At 35.2% G+C, this 23,084-nt stretch overlaps 1 protein-coding gene across 1 annotated transcript in view; it reads right to left on the bottom strand.

Moving 5' to 3' along the window:
• The window catches only part of LOC149798826 (uncharacterized), a 92,387-nt gene that overhangs the window by 50,759 nt on the left and 18,544 nt on the right, over nucleotides 1-23,084 (bottom strand). Inside the window, exons 6-10 of the mRNA XM_089957724.1 lie at nucleotides 21,982-22,106; nucleotides 15,331-15,426; nucleotides 14,962-15,020; nucleotides 10,911-10,977; nucleotides 2,711-2,909 (exon numbers count right to left, since the gene is read on the bottom strand). Of these exons, the coding sequence (XP_089813850.1) occupies nucleotides 2,711-2,909; nucleotides 10,911-10,977; nucleotides 14,962-15,020; nucleotides 15,331-15,426; nucleotides 21,982-22,106 (546 nt within the window). The remainder of the gene's footprint in view (nucleotides 1-2,710; nucleotides 2,910-10,910; nucleotides 10,978-14,961; nucleotides 15,021-15,330; nucleotides 15,427-21,981; nucleotides 22,107-23,084) is intronic.

The following is a 23,084-nucleotide window of genomic DNA, read 5'->3' as shown; positions in this document are numbered from 1 at the left end:
TAAACATGAGTTTTATACACTTTCAAGCTATCAGGCAGACCTAAACATGAGTTGTGTATAATTTCAAGCTATCAGACAGACCTAAACATGAGTTTTGTATACTTTCAAGCTATCACAGACCTAAACATGAGTTTCGTACACTTTCAAGCTATCAGACAGATCTAAACATGCGTTTTGTATACTTTCAAGCTATCAGACAGACCTAAACATGAGTTTTGTACACTTTCAAACTATCAGACAGACCTAAACATAAGTTTGTACACTTTCAAGCTATCAGACCTAAACATGAGTTTTGTACACTTTCAAGCTATCAGACAGACCTAAACATGAGTTTTGTACACATTCAAGCTACCAGACAGACCCAAACATGAATTTTGTATACTTTCAAGCTATCACAGACCTAAACATGAGTTTTGTATACTTTCAAGTTATCAGACCTAAACATGGGTTTTGTACACTTTCAAGCTATCACAGACCTAAACATGAGTTTTGTACACATTCAAGCTATCAGACAGACCTAAACATGAGTTTTGTACACTTTCAAGTTATCAGACCTAAACATGGGTTTTGTACACTTTCAAGCTATCACAGACCTAAACATGAGTTTTGTACACATTCAAGCTATCAGACAGACCTAAACATGAGTTTTGTACACTTTCAAGTTATCAGACCTAAACATGGGTTTTGTACACTTTCAAGCTATCACAGACCTAAACATGAGTTGTGTATACTTTCAAGCTATCAGACAGACCTAAACATGAGTTTTGAACACTTTCAAGCTATCAGACAGACCTAAACATGAGTTTTGTACACTTTCAAGTTATCAGACCTAAACATGGGTTTTGTACACTTTCAAGCTATCACAGACCTAAACATGAGTTTTGTACACATTCAAGCTATCAGACAGACCTAAACATGAGTTTTGTACACTTTCAAGCTATCAGACAGACCTAAACATGAGTTGTGTATACTTTCAAGCTATCAGACAGACCTAAACATGAGTTTTGAACACTTTCAAGCTATCAGACAGACCTAAACATGAGTTTTGAACACTTTCAAGCTATCAGACAGACCTAAACATAAGTTTTGAACACTTTCAAGCTATCGGACAGACCTAAACATAAGTTTTGTACACTTTCAAGCTATCAGACAGACCTAAACATGAGTTTTGTATACTTTCAAGCTATCAGACAGACCTAAACATGAGTTTTGTACACTTTCAAGCTATCACAGACCTAAACATGAGTTTTGTACACTTTCAAGCTATCAGACAGACCTAAACATAAGTTTTGTACACTTTCAAGCTATCAGACAGACCTAAACATGAGTTTTGTACACTTTCAAGCTATCAGACAGACCTAAACATGAGTTTTGTACACTTTCAAGCTATCACACAGACCTAAACATGAGTTTTGTACACTTTCAAGCTATCACAGACCTAAACATGAGTTTTGTACACTTTCAAGCTATCAGACAGACCTAAACATAAGTTTTGTACACTTTCAAGCTATCACAGACCTAAACATGAGTTTTGTACACTTTCAAGCTATCAGACAGACCTAAACATGAGTTTTGTACACTTTTAAGCTATCAGACAGACCTAAACATGGGTTTTGTACACTTTCAAGCTATCACAGACCTAAACATGAGTTTTGTACACTTTCAAGCTATCAGACAGACCTAAACATGAGTTTTGAACACTTTCAAGCTATCAGACAGACCTAAACATGGGTTTTGTACACTTTCAAGCTATCACAGACCTAAACATGAGTTTTGAACACTTTCAAGCTATCAGACAGACCTAAACATGAGTTTTGAACACTTTCAAGCTATCAGACAGACCTAAACATGGGTTTTGTACACTTTCAAGCTATCAGACAGACCTAAACATGGGTTTTGTACACTTTCAAGCTATCAGACAGACCTAAACATGAGTTTTGTACACTTTCAAGCTATCAGACAGACCTAAACATGAGTTTTGAACACTTTCAAGCTATCAGACAGACCTAAACATGGGTTTTGTACACTTTCAAGCTATCACAGACCTAAACATGAGTTTTGAACACTTTCAAGCTATCAGACAGATCTAAACATGGGTTTTGTACACTTTCAAGCTATCAGACAGACCTAAACATGAGTTTTGTACACTTTCAAGCTATCAGACAGACCTAAACATGGGTTTTGTACACTTTCAAGCTATCAGACAGACCTAAACATGAGTTGTGTATACTTTTAAGCTATCAGACAGACCTAAACATGAGTTTTGTACACTTTCAAGCTATCAGACAGACCTAAACATGAGTTCTGTATACTGTCAAGCTATCAGACAGACCTAAACTTTTATAGAGACTATCAAATGCTCTTTCGGTAATACTCAAGGTTTCTACATGTTTTTATTTCATGAACTGGAAATGGTAACAGTTTTTTTATATTGATTTGTTACTTAAACAGTACCATACATGCAATCATTATCATAGAACAATTTAGAGCATTAGCTAATCTCAATGCATGTTATAGATATAAATAGGAACCAACAATGACAATGGGGTTGATAACTTGCAATGGACTAGTATGCCATTTTCAGGAAATTCCATTCTTAATGGCTTCATGCAATGGAACATGCTGAAGAATATAGTCACTACAGTCTTTCATAGACTTGCAAAGACTGTTAATGTTTGCTTCTGTCATAATAATATAGTTTTCATTTTACCTGGTGTCCGAACTGGGGAGTAAACCACCCTTGGACTTTGACGAGGAAGATTCCTTGCAGCCATGTTGGGCTTTTCACCTCTCCACGCTTGAAGAGCTTCTTGAAATGAAGCTGCACTCTCCTCCTCATTGTACACCTCATGTAATGGGTCATTCCCATCAAATGATCCACTGGCACCCTCTGGGCCATTTCTACCAATCTACAAAGATATAAAATAATCTTATAAATAACAAAAAGCAAAGCATACAATGTCAATGACCATCCATCCATCATTCCATCCATCCATACATCCATCCATCCATCAATCATCCATCCATCCATCCATCTCCATCCATCCATCCATCCATCTGTTCTGATGAAAATACATGCAGAATTTTCATATTAATTTTAACCCTTTATCAAGGAATATTTTTCCCAAATTGTTGAAATTTGCCCCTAATGATGGGCCCAGACCCCATTCTAAGTCATCCTAGAAACAAAAACTTGCCCTTTTTGTTAAACATTATACATGTATACTAATGATAGGCCTTGCTCAGTATTCTATATACCAGTGATAGGCCTAGCTCAGTGTTCTATATACTAATGATAGGTCTGGTTCAGTATTATATATACCAGTGATGGGCCTAGTTCAGTATTCTATATACCAATTATGGGCCTGGCTTAGTATTCTATGTACCAATGATAGGCCTGGCTCAGTATTCTATATACCAGTGATAGGCCTGGCTCAGTATTCTGTATATACTAATGATAGGTCTGGCTCAGAATTCTATATACTAATGATAGGCCTGACTCATTATTCTATATACAAATAATAGGTCTGGCTCAGTATTCTATATACTAATGATAGGCCTGACTCATTATTCTATATACAAATAATAGGTCTGGCTCAGTATTCTATATACTAAAGATGGGCCTAGCTCAATATTCTGTATTCAAGTGATAGGTCTGGCTCAGTACTCTATATACCAGTGATAGGCTTGAATAAGATACTAATGATAGGTCTGGCTCAGTATTCTTTATACTAATGAAAGGCCTAGCTCACTATTCTATATACTAATGATAGGCCTGGCTCAGCATTTTAAATACTAATGATGGCCTTGCTCAGAATTCTAAATACCAATGATAGGCCTGGCTCACTATTCTATATACCAGTGATAGGCCTGGCTCAGTATTCTGTATATACTAATGATAGGTCTGGCTCAGAATTCTATATACTAATGATAGGCCTGACTCATTATTCTATATACAAATAATAGGTCTGGCTCAGTATTCTATATACTAATGATAGGCCTGACTCATTATTCTATATACAAATAATAGGTCTGGCTCAGTATTCTATATACTAAAGATGGGCCTAGCTCAATATTCTGTATTCAAGTGATAGGTCTGGCTCAGTACTCTATATACCAGTGATAGGCTTGAATAAGATACTAATGATAGGTCTGGCTCAGTATTCTTTATACTAATGAAAGGCCTGGCTCACTATTCTATATACTAATGATAGGCCTGGCTCAGCATTTTAAATACTAATGATGGCCTTGCTCAGAATTCTAAATACCAATGATAGGCCTGGCTCACTATTCTATATACCAAAGATAGCCTGGCTCAGCATTCTAAATACCAATGACAGGCCTGGCTCAATATCATTTATACCAATGATAGGCCTGGCTCAGTATTATATATGCCAGTGATAGGCCTAGTTAAGTATTTTATATACCAATTATGGGCCTGGCTCAGTATTCTATATACCAATGATATGCCTGGTTCAGGATTCTATATACTAATGTTAGGCCTGGCTCAGTATTATATATACCAATGACAGGACTGGGTCAGTATTCATATACAAATGACAGGCCTGGCTCAGTATTCTATATACTAATGATTGACCTGGCTCAGTATTCTATATAACAGTGACAGGCCTGGCTCAGTATTCTATATGCACAAGTTAGGCCTGGCTCAGTATTCTTTATACAAATGACAAGTCTGGTTAAGTATTCTATATACCAGTGATAGGCCTGGCTCAGTATTCTATATACTAATGATAAGTCTGGCTCAGTATTCTATATATCAATGATAGGCCTGGCTCAGTATTCTATATACCAGTGATAGGCCTGGATCAATATTCTATTATATACCAATGATAGGCCTGGCTTAGCATTCTAAATACCAATTATGGGCCTAGCTCGGTATCCTTTATACCACTGATAGGCCTGGCTCAGTATTCTATATACCAGTGATAGGCCTAGTTCAGTATTATATATGCCAATTATGGGCCTGGCTCAGTATTCTACATACCAGTGATAGGCCTTGCTCAGCATTTTAAATACTAATGATAGGCATGGCTCAGTATTCTATATACCAATGATTGGCCTGGCTCGGTATTCTATATACTTTATCTAAACATTGTGAGTGATTAGGTAAAATTTACACATTGATAAATACGCAACCATGATCATTTAATCTTTATAATTCTAATTTACTTCCTTCCTAACATCATATCAAAAGATTTAATCAACAAAACATTCACTTTTATGTACATCAAAGTTTTCTTTCATTAGCCTCTTAACTGCGATAGAATACATAATCCTATCTTCGCTAGTCAAGATTCATTGATTCTTTATACAGTGATACTGGGTAGAATGTCATAGAGGGTCATGCCAGTGATATATTGTAATGATCATTATTTTAATACATAAAAAATGGTTGTTGCAATTAAGCTAGGAATATTGCTTTATTTTTCAAAAATTATGCTTGCATATGGCACGTGTTGTTATAGCAATGTCATTGTTACTTTCTACACATTTCAATCTTTCAAAAGCTAAATCGTGTCCATTTTTAGTGACATCCCTTTGGTTGACATATGACCCTGACCTTTAATAACTGCTGCTGTAACATGTTGTCGAGGTAAAATGCAATAATTTCCGAAGACTGGCTTCTAAAGCCTGCCATATGCCTTCTTCAGCAAAAGGAGTGAGTGTTGGAGTGTCGGAAGGTCTATGCAATTACACTGTTTTAACTTCTAATGGTCCATTTTAATCTGTGGCTTGTCATTTTTGATTGGAAATCACAGGAGTAGGTGGGTGGGGGCTTGTTGTTACTAGTATTAGGGTGTAAGAAGTTGATATAGATAAAAATTCACATTAAAAATGATATGGAAACAGGGAACCAAAAGTAGCCTGCAGAATTTATCGATGTGTAAAAAATTCCAGATCAGTATCACATGACCATTTACATCCAATCAAAATATAGAAAACACAGTCAATTTATAAAATTCGGAATTATATATCAGTGACAGACCTGGCTCAGTATTATATATACTAGTGATAGGCCTGGCTAAGTATTCTATATAAAAGTGGTTAGCCTGGCTGATATTATACAAGACTCAGACCTTGGATCATACAAGACTCAGACCTTGAATCATAACAAGACTCAGACCTTAAATCATACAAGACTCAGCCTTTGAATCATACAAGACTCAGACCTTGAATCATACAAGACTCAGACCTTGGATCATACAAGACTCAGATTTTGAATCATACAAGCCTCATATCTTGAATCATACAAGACTACAAGACTCAGACCTTGAATCATACAAGACTCATCCTTGGATCATACAAGACTCAGATTTTGAATCATACAACCCTCATATCTTGAATCATACAAGACTACAAGACTCAGACCTTGAATCATACAAGTCTCAGACTTTGAATCATACAAGACTCAGACCTTTAATCATACAAGACTCAGACCTTGAATCATACAAGACTCAGACTTTGAATCATACAAGACTACAAGACTCAGACCTTGAATCATACAAGACTCAGAATTTGAATCATATAAAACCACAGTATACAGCCTGGCTTTGAATCACATAAGATGAAAACTTTAAATCATACAAGACTCAGACTTTAAATCATACAAGACTCAGACCTTGGATCAAACAAGACTCAGACTTTGAATCATACAAGACTCGGACTTTGAATCATACAAAACTCAGACCTTGAATCATACAAGACTCAGACCTTGGATCATACAAGACTCAGACTTTGAATCATATAAGACTCAGACCTTGGATCATACAAGACTCAGACTTTGAATCATATAAGACTCAGACCTTGGATCATACAAGACTCAGACTTTGAATCATACAAGACTCAGACCTTGGATCATACAAGACTCAGACCTTGAATCATACAAGACTCAGACCTTGGATCATACGAGACTCAGACTTTGAATCATATAAGACTCAGACCTTGAATCATACAAGACTCAGACCTTGGATCATACAAGACTCAGACTTTAAATTATATAATATTCAGACCTTGACCCATTACCTCACAGAAATTAAGTGCTTCTGAAACATTTCTACCACATTTTCCAGGAGTACTATCAGATACCTCAATCTAAATCACATACAAGTATGTTTGGATGTATGTGCACCATCCACACTCAAGTGTCTTTCCATGCCTACAGTAAACATCAGTCATTCTGAGCTGCTTTTTATAGTGCCACCTTTGAGGAAAACACCCTATTATAAATTATAGACACTGAGGTAAATGACCATTAGGTGACATCACATGGTTGCTATTTAAGATACAGTCATAATCTGCTATTTAAATACCTGGGTCAGATTCTCCAATCTACAAAATGAAGGCCCTGAATTTCATACAACACTATGAAGGTTTCAATAAGTCCAATTAGGTTCTTGTATGGATGAAGGCAACACTGATTTTTGATAATTTATCAAATTCCGATGATTTAGTGATATGGATACAGACAATATACTGGTAGATTTAGAGGATGATCAAGGTCAGCTACAGTTGGTCACACAGATTCACTGATTTGATGGTGAATGAGTCAAATCATATACAACAGTACTTTGCTAAAAAATAACACAACTATAAAGATAAGATTTTGCTCTTAAACCTATCAATAGAAAACAAATAAATGTATGTATGAAAAAAGGTAAAATAATTCAAATTTAGGTTGAACTTACCATACACTACACTGCTGTAAATGTTCCAGACATGCCAATTCAATTAGTGTCATTTAGGTAAAAGGTTTCATATTTATGCACACTGCACTATCTGGCTTTTGCACAAATATCTTATCAATCTACATAGTAACAAACACTATGAGGTAAAGGATCAACTCAAAATATGATCTGTTTAAAAAAAATGCTGTGTAAATGCAAATATTTTAATAAATTGTAAACTCAAATATTAAAACTGAATTTCAGTACTGTTCTTGAAACTGACATGCAGTTTAGTATTATTCTTGACTCGAGAATGTCAAGAACATGATACCCTGAACATATTTTTTTGTACGAAGGGCCCACACTTGCTTTATGTAGGTGTGAACTTTCAAAAAAATGGTGACATGAAAAACTGTGTGAGTTACCTGCAAAGAAATATCTGATTTATTGGATTTTTTTAAAATGAAAACAATCGCGTATTAATATGACATGTATTTTAAGTTTTATCTTAATCACCTTTTGAGACAATATAGTATTTATATTACAGAATTTGCTGTGTATATCACTTTGAGTATCAACAGCAAGGCATACAGCTTCACAGCACCATCCAGCATTGTGTGTCTGGATAAAATTTAATTCACTAACTTTTGAAACCATTGATGAAACCTTGGTCCCAACACTTTAAGATATAGTAATTTTTTGAATTTTCAAACTGGAAAATTGTAAAATTTAAGTTCATTCAAGCCATTTATAACTATGAAAATAAAGACTATTTCACAATCCACTATATAATCTACCATATTTGGGAGCCACGAGTGGCTGAGTGGTCTAAGGTGCTCACCATTACAGATCACTGCCATCTCACCTCTGCTGCGTGAGTTTGAGTCTCAGGCTCAGCTAACATTGGTATGTGAGAAAGCCTGCCAGTAGCTTCTCGTGGGTTGGTGGTTCTTCCCTGGGTTTTCCAGGATTCTTCCTCCACCAATTATACTGGCCGCCGTGTATAGCTATCTTGTGCTGAAAAACGGCGTTAAACCCTATAACAACTACAACAACTACCATATTTGCTTTAGCTTCTGATAAAGATACTTGAACAAATTGTGTTCTTGTCTTTTTAAGATATCAAGAACATGGCAAGAACAGTCAAAAAACAGTTGTCTCGAAAGAAGACAAGGATTATGATCTTCAGGCATAATGTTCTCATGCATTATGGGAAAACAAATCTGGGTCAACACTGGTCTCAGATGAGGGTATTATACATAGATAAATATGGTGCCTAATTATCTGGTGCTAAAACATTACACAGTCTTGCAAAATTTACATCTATATTAATTTCATTCACAAAATCTGACACCTCTAATATATTCGCTTACTGTCTTGCATGACCCAAGTACTTTTGACATATTCATTGTTGCTCTGGACAAGTCTCACTGCTTTGCATCAGCATACTGCCAGTGTTTCCATCCACTCCATGGCTACATTAGCCAAGTACCACTGCTCTGCATCAGCATACTGCCTTCACTGACCAAAGTGTTTCCATCCACTCCATGGCTACATTAGCCAAGTACCACTGCTCTGCATCAGCATACTGCCTTCACTGACCAAAGTGTTTCCATCCACTCCATGGCTACATTAGCCAAGTACCACTGCTCTGCATCAGCATACTGCCTTCACTGACCAAAGTGTTTCCATCCACTCCATGGCTACATTAGCCAAGTACCACTGCTTTGCATCAGCATACTGCCTTCACTGACCAAAGTGTTTCCATCCACTCCATGGCTACATTAGCCAAGTACCACTGCTTTGCATAAGCATAATGCCTTCTCTGACCAAAGTGTATTTACCCTAACCATGATTGCATTAAACAAGTACCACTACTTAGCCTACTGCCTTTCTTAGCCTAAGTCTCTTGGTCCTTGCCTATCCATGACTACATTAGACACATCTTGTCTGGCCTAAGTCTCTTTGTATCCTGTCTGGCCTAAGTCTCTTGGTCCTTGCCCTGTCCATGACTACATTAGACACATCTTGTCTGGCCTAAGTCTCTTGGTCCTTGCCCCATCCATGACTACATTAGACACATCTTGTCTGGCCTAAGTCTCTTTGTATCCTGTGTGGCCTAAGTCTCTTGGTCCTTGCCCTGTCCATGACTACATTAGACACATCTTGTCTGGCCTAAGTCTCTTGGTCCTTGCCCCATCCATGACTACATTAGACACATCTTGTCTGGCCTAAGTCTCTTTGTATCCTGTCTGGTCTAAGTCTCTTGGTCCTTGCCCTGTCCATGACTACATTAGACACATCTTGTCTGGCCTAAGTCTCTTGATCCTTGCCCCGCCCATGACATTAGACCAGCTTGTCTTGCCTAAGTCTCTTGGTTCTTGCCACGTCCATGACTAAATTAGACACATCTTGTCTGGCCTAAGTGTCTAGGCCGCATTAGACAACATACCACATGTACCACTATTTGTACTCTGCCATAGCTGACCTAAGTCTATTGTTCATGGCTCCATGCACAGCTGCATTAGAAATATGGCAATTCTTGTATACTGCCTTAGTTGACCTAAGTCTCTTTGACCTGGCCCATCCATGGCTGCATAAGACATGTGACACTACTTGTATACTGCCTTAGTTGACCTAAGTCTCTTTGACCTGGCCCATCCATGGCTGCATAAGACATGTGACACTGCTTTGCATCAACATAATGTCTTGCCTGACCTAAGTCTCTTGGCCCCATCCATGGCTGCATTAAGCACGTGCTACTGCTTTGCATTAGGATATTACCTTTTATGACCTCAGCATTTTGGTCATGTCTTGACTCCTTCTATGGCTGGCTTAGACATGTTCCACTGCTTTGCATTAGCACCGTGAATTTTCTGGCATACATGTATTGGTCAAATTCATGGCTCCATTAAACATGTATTGCTGCTGTAAGTTTGCATTCTGTGAATTCATTTTTATTTGAGAAAATATATTGTCACTTTTTGTAAAACAGTATTATATCCGGCAGTACTTCAATATTTTAATTCCTGATTGTGCCTCTTACTGAAAAGATAATTATGATGGTACATTTATGGTGTATTTATGATTCTACTTAATGATGGCATATGTATAATGGTACATTATGATGTTACATTATGATTGTACATAATTTGATTGTTTATAATGACCCTGAACTCCATGAAAATTGCTACAAAGAAATTAAAAGTGAATCAAAATAGTCACCCTGTTATCTGTGATGTTGGGTGTGTATGGGCTTGTAGCTCCATCTGCTGACACTTGTTCAGATCTCCTGAAATATAAAACACAACTATCTGGATCAGTAAGTAAGCATGAATATACAGAATATTCCACTATACATGAAACTTATAGAATACCTCACTATACTTGTAACATATGGAATGCCCACTATACATGTAACATATGGAATAGCCCCACTCTATATGTAACATATGGAATACCCACAAAACATGTAACATGGAATAGCCCCACTCTACATGTAACATATGGAATACCCAGAAAACATGTAACATATATAATACAAAAAAATATCTCAAATCGTTTGGAAGATATTAACTGTCAAGAACATAATGGAGAACTCAATGGATGCAACTATTTCCAAAATGCAGATATCTCTTAACATGCAGATCAGACAGAGCCTGCTATTTGATAGTACACACTGTCTATACATGAGACATGACCATATATAGTACATACTATCTATTCAAAAGACATGACCACATACAGTACACACTGTCTATACATGAGACATGACCATATATAGTACACACTGTCTATACATGAGACATGACCATATACAGTACACACTGTCTATGCATGAGACATGACCATATAATTACACACTATCTATACATGAGACATGACCATATATAGTACACACTGTCTATACATGAGACATGACCATATACAGTACACACTGTCTATACATGAGACATGACCATATACAGTACAGACTGTCTATTCATGAGGTATGGGCATTATACTACAGACTGCCTATTCATGAGATGTGACCATATAAAGTACACAGTTGATTCATGATAGCATGACCATATAAAGTACACACTGTCTATTCATGAGACACAACCATATATAGTATACACTGTATATTCATGAGACAAGACCATATATAGTACACACTATCTATTCAAGAGACATGACAATGTATAATACACACTGTCTATTCATGAGATATGACCATATATAATACACACTGTCTATTCATGAGACATGACTATATATAATACACACTGAATATTCATGAGACATGACTATATATAATACACACTGAATATTCATGAGACATGACTATACCTCATAAGGTTAAGAGGATATGATGTGTCAAGAGTAGGAAGATGATTCTACAAGTATTAATCTGACCAAGTTGAATTATATACTGGACACAAACACATGTCATAATATAAAAGCATACTAAATTTCATATTGATATCTCAGATAATTTGAAAGACATCAACCAGAGAAATGTGTGATGGACATAGGGATGTATAGACACAATTTGCAACAATAAACAAAAATTGTTCTTAAAATGCTGATCACATGGATTCCTTTTTTTATCAGGCACAGTGTCTTTGCAGACTGTCAAGCTGTGACTCCATAAATCCACCATAACCTTGCTTGAACAGCATATACATAAAGTAAACATTGGATGCAATGTATCAATCAAATTGAACAGTGGACTTCACTTTCAGATGGGAGTGTTAACAAGCAATAAAGTGGAATAAAGTGGCACCCAGAAAAAGAAAGAATTTTGTTCTTGTTTGCTTTATTTCACGATGACTGTAATCACTAATGAGCTTTGTAAGAATTTAACCTCCATCAGTCTATCCAAAATGGATCTAAGAAATGATTATAGACAAATGTGCAAGATAAGATTGAAACATTTTTTTAGAAAAGTAAAAAAAAAACAATAACAAATAAAGAGAATGAAATAATACAAAGAAAGGTATTCAACATAAATGCATGGCAAGTAAATTAAAAAGAAATAATAAAAAGAAAGGTATCTGACATATGTGCATGGCAAGTAAATTAAAAAAGAACAAAAATATCCTCTCTACTTATTAAAAAAAACTATTTTTGAATAGCAAGTAAAATATCTTTCCAGAAACTTCACTTTTTCTACCGGATTTTCTAAAATGTTTCTGTGCAGCAGTAGTATTTAAATACTTTACTCCATGATGCAGTGAATTCTTTCAAGTCCATACAAGTTGTTGGCTAGTGGAAGGTAGGTATTTGGGGTTCCAAAGTATGTGTTGAGGGTCATGTAAAGATAGCATAATTAACTGGAAGTACATGCACACAGAACATCCTCTGATAATTCTATCAGGATTATATTACCATATTTAAGTAATTGCTTTCATTGACATATTCAACGTGATTTCATTGACTGAATTTGTTACACACACCTCATACATCTGACAATGTCATCAAATATCATAAATTCTTCATATATGGGAGGTAACCTACATCACGTATATGGGAGGTAACCTACAGCAACTATTTATTCATTTTCTTTCACACATACAGGTACCTTGATATAGGTGTACATTCAATTTGATAGATTGGAAAAGGTAAGTTGATACATAAGCTTCCTTGATAATTTAATTTAATCAGAAATATGAATAATAATAATAATAATAATAATAAATATCATAATATTAATTACAAATTTGGTTTCCATTTTTACAAACTTAAGGAATATCCAATTCAGTTAGTTTGCACTTACAATAATAGAAATCTGTTTACCAGTTATTAATGATAAAACATTGCCATTTGTCAATCAGTAGTGGCTGACTGAGTTTAATAATTTTTTAATCTCTATCAGTCCAGTCATCGCTTAATTCAAACGCACACAAGCCCATCCCTAATTAAACTACTCCTCACTTATTATTATTATTATTATAATAATATAATAATAAAGTGTTGTAATTCAACAAAACATTGTAGCTATAGTTTGTAGAAGTGGTGTAAAGTGTTGTAATTCAACAAAATGCCATGATATATATATATATATATATATATATATATGTATAATGTCCTCATTGAACAATACTGGTATGACAGTTTGTAGAACACCATAGAAACAGTTTATACAAGTGGTGTAAAGTGTTGTAATTCAACAAAACACTGCAGAGACAGTTTGTAGAAGTAGTGTAAAGTGCTGTAATTCAACAAAACACTGTAGAGACAGTTTATACAAGTGGTGTAAAGTGTTTTAATTCAACAAAACACTGCAGAGACAGTTTGTAGAAGATGTGTAAAGTGTTGTAATTCAACAAAACACTACAGAGACAGTTTGTAGAAGTAGTGTAAAGTGCTGTAATTCAACAAAACACTGTAGAGACAGTTTATACAAGTGGTGTAAAGTGTTTTAATTCAACAAAACACTGCAGAGACAGTTTGTAGAAGTAGTGTAAAGTGTTGTAATTCAACAAAACACTGTAGAGACAGTTCGTAGAAGTAGTGTAAAGTGTTGTAATTCAACAAAACACTGTAGAGACAGTTTATACAAGTGGTGTAAAGTGTTTTAATTCAACAAAACACTGTAGAGACAGTTTGTAGAAGTAGTGTAAAGTGTTGTAATTCAACAAAACACTGTAGAGACAGTTTATACAAATGGTGTAAAGTGTTGTAATTCAACAAAACACTGTAGAGACAGTTTGTAGAAGTAGTGTAAAGTGTTGTAATTCAACAAGACACTGTAGAGACAGTTTGTAGAAGTAGTGTAAAGTGTTGTAATTCAACAAAACACTGTAGAGACAGTTTGTACAAGTGGTGTAAAGTGTTGTAATACAACAAAACACTGTAGAGACAGTTTATACAAGTGGTGTAAAGTGTTGTAATACAACAAAACACTGTAGAGACAGTTTATACAAGTGGTGTAAAGTGTTGTAATACAACAAAAAAACACTGTAGAGACAGTTTATACAAGTGGTGTAAAGTGTTGTAATTCAACAAAACACTGCAGAGACAGTTTGTACAAGTGGTGTAAAGTGTTGTAATTTAACAAAACACCATAAAGACAGTTTGTAGAAGTGGTATAAAGTGTTGTAATTCAACAAACCACTGTAGACACAATTTGTAGAGGTAGTGTAAAGTGATGTAATTCAGCAAAATACCAAGCCAATGCAGTACAAAAATCATTGAAATAACAACACCACCAACAACAACAAAGAATGTCCTGAGATTAGAGTACTTATGACACTATGATCTAAATATATCTATGTAAAACACAGCTAACCTTTCAGAGTGCGGTGGTGTTGGTCGGGGTGAAGCAAAACACTGCCTTGGTCCTGTTGCCTGAAACAACACAGACACTAGTCAATTTAAACAGGAAGCATGATATTGTGTGATATTAGCATCTACAGAGAGGAACTTAAAGCTACAACAAATTAATTGAAAATGCATACATAAAAATCTAGAACTTGACAAAAATAATTACCACTAATTTATGCTGCATCATACAATTATTGCAAAAATGGGCAGCATAATTGCAACATAAAATATTTGCTAATTAATAACTAAATATCATAATATTATCTTTTTAAATAAAAGATATCTTTGCAAAGTCAATTTTCCTTACAGCAATATTCTCAGAAGGTTAACTTACAGAGATTGGGACAGATCTGTGTTTCTTTAGTGCTCCTTTCAGGTGAAAGGAGGCAAAACACCCAGCACAATAATCCTCAGTGCACTGCAGACATGACTGAAATAAAAAGTTAGGTACAGTCACTTTATGGACATCTATCACCTCTACTGTACTGATGTGTTATTAAATAAACTGGATCACTGCTGGTCATGAATATGTCCTTTTGAAATCTACCCGCACTGAAAAAAAACACCTCGGTAAAGAATAATGTTTCCAGTTAGCTCAGGTGTTTCCCTGGCAAGTCCCCCCAGCTCCCAGCTAGTATGTTATGTTTAACAACCATAAGCAGCCACTCAGTTCATTACAAACTCTACCCTCCATCTAAATCTTAAAGACTGAGAGAGAACAATAAAGCAAATATACATCTACCCTTCACAATTATGTCCTAAGATAACTCTGATCTTAAAAGTCACTGATTTTGCCTCACTTAATATATCTAATTACTCACTTTTTTTACCTATTTATTAAAGGCACCTATCAACATTTAAGTGTTTTTATCTGCCTGCACCAAGCACTCAGAGGGGAGTATTACGAGACTAGACTCTAACAAAATGTAACTGGAGAAAGGTGAAGACCACAAGCTTTTATAAAATTTAGCGAATAATTTATTTCCCTAGAATATCAAGTGAAAAATGAGAAAAAGAACTTACAGTTTTATGAATAAAAGCAAAAAATAATCCAAGAATTAAAAAATAGAAGTGTTAGTAATAAAAAGTCCTGAATAAAACTGAGTTTGAATCCCAATGAAATCCAAAATGGAAAGGAAAATTACTAGAAATCCAATAAGTTTGAAGAAAATAAAATCTCAACCCATACTGGTCACAACAACACAACTTAATGTGTCAAAATTGTAAAGCCCACTACTACTTCTATACAAAACATTAGGTATAAGGCTAACTTAAGACATAAAACAGATTCATGGATGAAGGTCACATGGTCATCTTTACAGAACAAAATAAAAGCTTTATACATGCCTAACACCACATACTCCCAGCATGGCTTTAACTGAAATCAATGGTTCTTACTCTGGGAAAGAATAAAATAAAAAAAATAAAAAGGTTGTTTACCAGAACTGCCACTGTTTCTAAATCAAGATCAGAAACTAGATACCATGTTTCTTTTATCATAACCATCAGGTCAAACATAACTGAAATGAATTTCTGGAAAATGTCCAATCCAGTAAACAAAGTTACCTTACAATAGTATGTAATGGAATAATTAAAAAAATTAAAACTAACAAACAACTAATTAAATTAAATATACATAACACTTCTCCCCATAAAAGAAAATGAAGGATTTATATAATAAAGCTTTCTTTTCATCATAGGTCATTTATGCATGTGGTTATACTTTTTTTAAATAACACATTCAAGAAGAAATCTTATGAATAATACAAAGTATACATGAAATAATATATTTCTATACATGGAAAACCAAATCTGATATTAAATTATCTTTTCCCTTGACGTGCCTGATGTCAATATTATATTCCTGTAACAACAAACTCCACTTTAGTCTTTGAGTTTTGTTCTTCATCTTGCTAATGAAAGTAAGGGGGTTGTGATCACTGGACACAATGATCGAAGAAGGAGCAGAACTAATGTAAACTTCAAAATGTTGTTGTGCCAAAACATTCTTTCTTGATTGTTGAATAATTTGATTTGTGTTTATTTAATTTCTTACAAAAATAGTACACTGGATGATTAATACCGTTTTTATCTTCGTGAATCAATACTGCTATAACCCCAACATCACTTGCACCAACAGACATTTTCAATGATTGACTGAAATTTGAAGCTGTAAAAATTGGTGTGCTCTTAAGTATGGTTTTTAACTATTCAAAAGCCTCCTGACATTTTTTAGTCCAGTGAAACTTGGTTTTCTTGCTCAATGAATTTGTCAGGGGTTCAGCAAATATGGATATCTTGGAACACAATTTCTGATAGTATCCAGCCATACCTAAAAATTGCATCAGTAGCTTTTAAATAACAGGCACAGGGAATTCAGAGATACCCTTGACCTTAGCATATATAGGCTTAACATGTCTATGTCCCACAATATGTATTAGAAATGTTACACAAGCATGGCAGAACTCACTTTTGGATAAATTAATTGTTAAACTTGCATCAATGAGTCTGTTAAAGAATTTCTGAATTGTTGCTAAATGTTCTTTCCTGGTGTCATTGTAGATGATGACATCATGGTTGTAAGCAACAAAATTATCAAGACCAGAGGTAATCATGTTCATTAGACATTGAAAAGTACTTAGCGAACCTTTCATCCCAAATGGCATTATTTTATATTGATAAAGTCCATCTGGAGTCACGAATGCCAAAATTACCTTTGCTCTTTCCGTTAGTGGAATTTGCCAAAATCCTTTCAGAAGGTCAAATTTGGTAACATACTTAGCATTTCCGATCTTTACCAATGCACTCATCAGTTCTTGGTAATGGAAATGAATCTGTTGTAGTCACACTGTTCACCATCATATAATCAATGCACACAGTGATGATGATACAGAAAGTTTTATCTGGTTTCGGAACAAGTATACGTGGTGAACTCCAATCACTTTTACCTGGCTCTATGACATCATTCTACAGCAAATACTGAATTTCTTTTTTCATGTATTCCTGTTTGAGAGGGTTCATCCTGTATGGGTGTTGTTTCCCCAGGTTTGAAATTTAGAATTTCATCATCACGGTAAATTTTGTTTGTTCACGTAGGAACATCTGGAAATAGGTGCACATATTCAAGTAATAATTATTTAATTCCTTTGTTGCAAATGTGAAAGTTTCTAGTCAAAATTATTCATAATTTCTGAATTCTGAAGATTTGACACTCCAAAATCAGTAGAGTCCAATGTTATACCTTCACTTAAATCATCACTGAGTAGGACAGGTACAACTAAATTAATTGCATGATTAACCTGGCTATCTCTCTCTGTATACTGGTACTCCTTTAATTTATTTACATCCCAGGAATACTATCATAAGACATTATAATTTAACTCATTCACTTTCTCCCTAACTTTAAAAGGGCCATAATACCTAATCAGCAGAAATTTTTGAAAAATGAGCAAGAGAGACAGAACTCTAATACCAGACTCAAACATTTTCTCCACTGCAGTTCTGTCAAACCATAATTTCACTTTTAACTTGAACTGCTGAATGCCAAACTCAAGCATAACTAGCTGGAAATTTCTAGACATGAAATCTGACTATTGATCATATTGGACAGATTTGGGAAGGCCAAACTGAGTAAAGACTTTATCAAAGCTTTTAATATTATTTTAGATTTAACATTCCTCAAAGGAATTGCCTCTGGGAATCTTGTTGATGCACACATTAAAGTCAGCAAGTATTGGTTACCTGACTTGGTCTTAGGTAAGGGACCAACACAAGCTACCATTATTCTGCTAAATGGTTTATCAAATGCAGGAATAGGTTGCAGATGGGCCTAAGGTATCTTCTGATTGGTTTTCCTACCATTTGACAAGTATAACAAGATCTGCAGTATTTACAAATGTCACTTTTCATTTTTGGCCAGTCAAAGTGATTCAAGATCTTGTAATAAGTTTTATTAATCCCTAAATGACCAGCCAAAGGAGTTTCATGGGCCAGACTAAGTATTTCCTCTCTGTACAATTTTGGAACTACAGTTTGATAGTTCACTGACCACTTGTCACCAGCAGCTACCTCAGGATGTCTCCATTTTCTCATAAGAATCCCATTTTTAATTAAATAACAAACAGGTACCTCAGTGGCTTCAGTTTCACTAATGGCCCTTTGAAACAAACATGAGATCTCAGGATCGTTTTCCTGTTCGACGACAAGTGATTATCGTTTGTCACCCTGATTAGAATAAAGAGAATGAGTAGTTAAAAGAGAATCACTGTGAAAAATACCTTTTGATTGATCCAAACAAGGACTGAAAGTGACTTCATCAAAATCCTGAGCATTACACGTGTCAGCTAAAGGAACACTTTCCTGATCAACATCATTCTCAAGAGCTTTCTTAACCATAGCTCTAGTAACTGCACAAGCTGAGTATAATCAGCTTAATCATTTTCAACAGGATCAACTTTCTGATCCAAACAAGGCTTGTCAGTTACAAGTGGATTAACCACAACCTTATCTCCAGCTAGATCATTGCCTAGTAATAAAGGAATGCCCTCAACAGGTAAAGAAGGCACTATTCCAACTGTCATAGGTCCTAAGACTAAGCCTGATGACAAAATTACACAATGGAGAGGAACATTAACAAAGCCACACTCTACTACCTGAATAAGAACAGTCTCATTAGAAGAAGACTTCTAAGAAAAAGGCAAAGTACTTGACAATAAAAGACCCTGAGAAGCTCCAGTGTCCCTTAAAATTTCAATAGGGATGGGATTGGCTGGAACACCCTAGAGTGATATAGAACCCTTCGACATGAATGGTTCATAATTCTCCATTATAAAAGCAGACTGGGGTTTATAAAACCCAGCAAATGTAATGCTTTCAATACATGACCATGACCTCTTAGAAACAAGAGTATCTGGAATAGGTCTGTTTTGATTCTGCTGCTTATTTTTCAATTTGTAGCAATCAGAAATAACATGTCCATTCTTCTTGCAATAGATACACATAGGAAGAGACAAGGATGTTTGATCAAGCTTATCAGAAGCTTGATTTTTAAAAGTTCAAGCTTGATTGAAATTTAGAAGGGCTTGTATTAGGCTGATATACTCTTCTACTAAAAGACTACTGAGTGTTAAATTTGCCTACAAAAAGAACATTTTGAGTTAAAGAACACTCGTCAGCGGGATGACTAACAATTTACAAGGTTTTGACCTTATGCTCATCAAGATAATTCTTATTGTTACTATGGACAAAGTTCCTAAACTCTTTAAGAAATACAAGTTGTCTGAGATTTTCGTAATCTTGATCAACTTTTTTGGCTAAGCACCAATGAGTCTGAATCCCAATCAAATCCAGAATGGAAGGGAAAATTAAAATTACTTGAAATCCAATAATTTGAAGAAAATAAAATCTCAACCCAAACTGGTCAAAACAACACAACTTAACCTGTCAAAAGTTTAAAGCCCACTGACTACTTCTATACAAAACATTAGGTTTAAGGCTAACTTAAGATACAAAACAGATTCCCGGATGAGGGTCACATAGTCATGTTCACAGAACACAAAATAAACTTTTTACATGCCTAACATCACATACTCCCAGTATAGCCTTAACTGAAATTAATGGTTCTTACTCTGGGAAAGAATGAAATAAAAAAATTTTAAAAAAGTTCTTTACCAGAACTGCCACTGCTTCTAAATCATGGTCAGAAACTAGATACAGTGTCTCTATTATTATAATCATCAGGCTAAACATAACTAAACTGAATTTCTGGAAAGGGTCAAATCCAGTAAACAAAGTTACCTTACAATAGCATGCAATGGAATAAAAAAAAAAAAGAAAAATAGCAAACAAATAATTAAATAAAATATACCTAACAGGGGTAGCTAGTTTAGACCAAGTACATGTCATGTTTCACTTTGCCAGTGAATCAGACATCATGAATGATGAAAACTCTTTTAACATATAGGCATGTGAAAATGTAAAGTCAACACAAAATGTATGAATTTTGCAACAAACATTGGTATTAAATATTGGATCAGGAGACGGAAAGTTGCAAAAGCTGAAATTGCTTTAGAAAGTTACTTAAGGAAAACTAAAACTGTAATTGTTTTTAGCATATTTATGATTAAATTAAACCATAGTGAAATGAACTACACATTTAATGTTATATGGATAGCACTTGACAAGATTATAAGGACTAATCTGGTGTCTTGTTTTTGGTGGGGGGCACCATTCTGGGCTGTACACTTAACATCAGGTGGACTTTTTCCATCCATTGCCAGTATCACATCGAAGAAAAAGTTTGTAAGAATTTCACACCAGAACAACTCTACTTCTAAACATTTTACAGATTCATAGTGGATGAACTCAAAAATGTCAATCACTTAATCCTAGCAAGTCTGTCATTTACCTGGACCTTTGACCTGTACAATCCCCAAATCAATCAGCTTTTAAGTTACTCCAGTACATGGCATCCACAATATTTCACCCATATATGTGATGAAATGCTGAAGTTATTTTGCAGAAACCATTTTTTCCATCATTCAGTCACAGTGGCTTTGAACTTTGACCTCTTAACCTCCAAACTGACAGTTTTCTTCCTTACCCCAAGTAGAAACCAGACTAAAGTACAGACCATTTATGTGATGTAAAGCTAACATAACTGTGTAGAAACCATTCTTCTTCTTTCAGTTACAATGACCTTGACCTTTGATTTGATACACACACCTACCCAATTAATGGGCTTCTTCCTTATTTCAAACAAAAGTCATCCATAAAGTTCAGTCAAGATTTATGTTGCTTAACTAATTTCATTGTGCAGATGCAATTTTTCTTTCTTCAGTCACAGTGAACTTAATCCTTGACTTCTTGATGCCAAGGTCTACAAGCTTCTTTCTCATCCCAAATTTAATCAATTTGCAAGTGAGAACTTGAGCTATTGGAAGATCTGTTATTTGTTACCTAAATACTGAATGTGTCTCATACTTACCACAGCTGCTGGACGTTCTTCACACTGTCCACACTTGGCCCCCTTTGGTTTGTCTCTGGGGGTATGGAGGCCCTTCTGGGCAATGAAGGCCATGGTCCCTGGCTGACTGCTTCTCTCAGGAATATCTTTAATGTATAATATGGTACATACAGGAGTCTATTCATGGACAATATTCCTCTTTTGAGAATAATGAAATGCATATTGTTGGTGACCAATTTACACCCAATTACAAGTGTTGTTGGCACCATGGGTAATTTACACATCGCTGACAGGAGTTGGGTTGTAAATAAAATTAGAAACATTTAGCAGATACTGCTGTGATCTGTAAGGATGTTAAAAATAGATAAGGTAAACCACCACATTGCCAGGCAGGCTCTACTTTCTGTGTGTGACCTTGATTGTGATTTAGCTTTATGCCTTCATCAGACAACAGGCAAACTCTACTCTGTGTGTGCGTGTGTCTGTGTAACAGCTTTATGCCATCATCAGACAAGCAGAATCTACTATGTGTGTGACCTTGAATGTGAGTTAGCTTTATGCCTTCATCAGACAACAGGCAAACTCTACCTTTGTGTGTGTGTGTGACTTTGAATGTGAGTTGGCTTGATGACATCAGCAGACATTAGAGAAGTACAAGCTGTAATAGGATTACTTCATTATAAGTCAATGAACTTCACACAAGCACTAAATCTAGTACAGTATGGTAGCCAAAAACAAAAAACAGCTTTTGTTAAGGATTTCATAAATTTGGTATTTTATTTTTTGGTTTGAAACTAATGGCATTTGTAAAGAAAAATAATGGTGTAATCTGTGAACAATCCAAAACACAAGCTTATGATACCTGACTAAGACTCTGTCATCAAGATGTTAATCATGCCCATTAGAATACATCAAGCAGCTTAATAACAAGGAATAACATCACCTGGCTTACACAACTTAGCAATTGACCATTTTTTTAAAAGGTTTTGTAGTATTCTAAGAACACAGCCTATGTATACTATCTTCCAAACTTCATATCATCTTGGTTTTACCTTTTTCAGTAAAACCTTACAAAATTCTACAAAACTCAGAACTGAAGTCAACCATGATCTTAATTATATAAA

The sequence above is a fragment of the Sinohyriopsis cumingii genome, chromosome 5 (assembly GCF_028554795.1).
Source record: "Sinohyriopsis cumingii isolate HCF-2022 chromosome 5, ASM2855479v2, whole genome shotgun sequence".
NCBI classification, from domain to species: domain Eukaryota; kingdom Metazoa; phylum Mollusca; class Bivalvia; order Unionida; family Unionidae; genus Sinohyriopsis; species Sinohyriopsis cumingii.
This window is presented reverse-complemented; position numbering and strand designations above follow the sequence as displayed.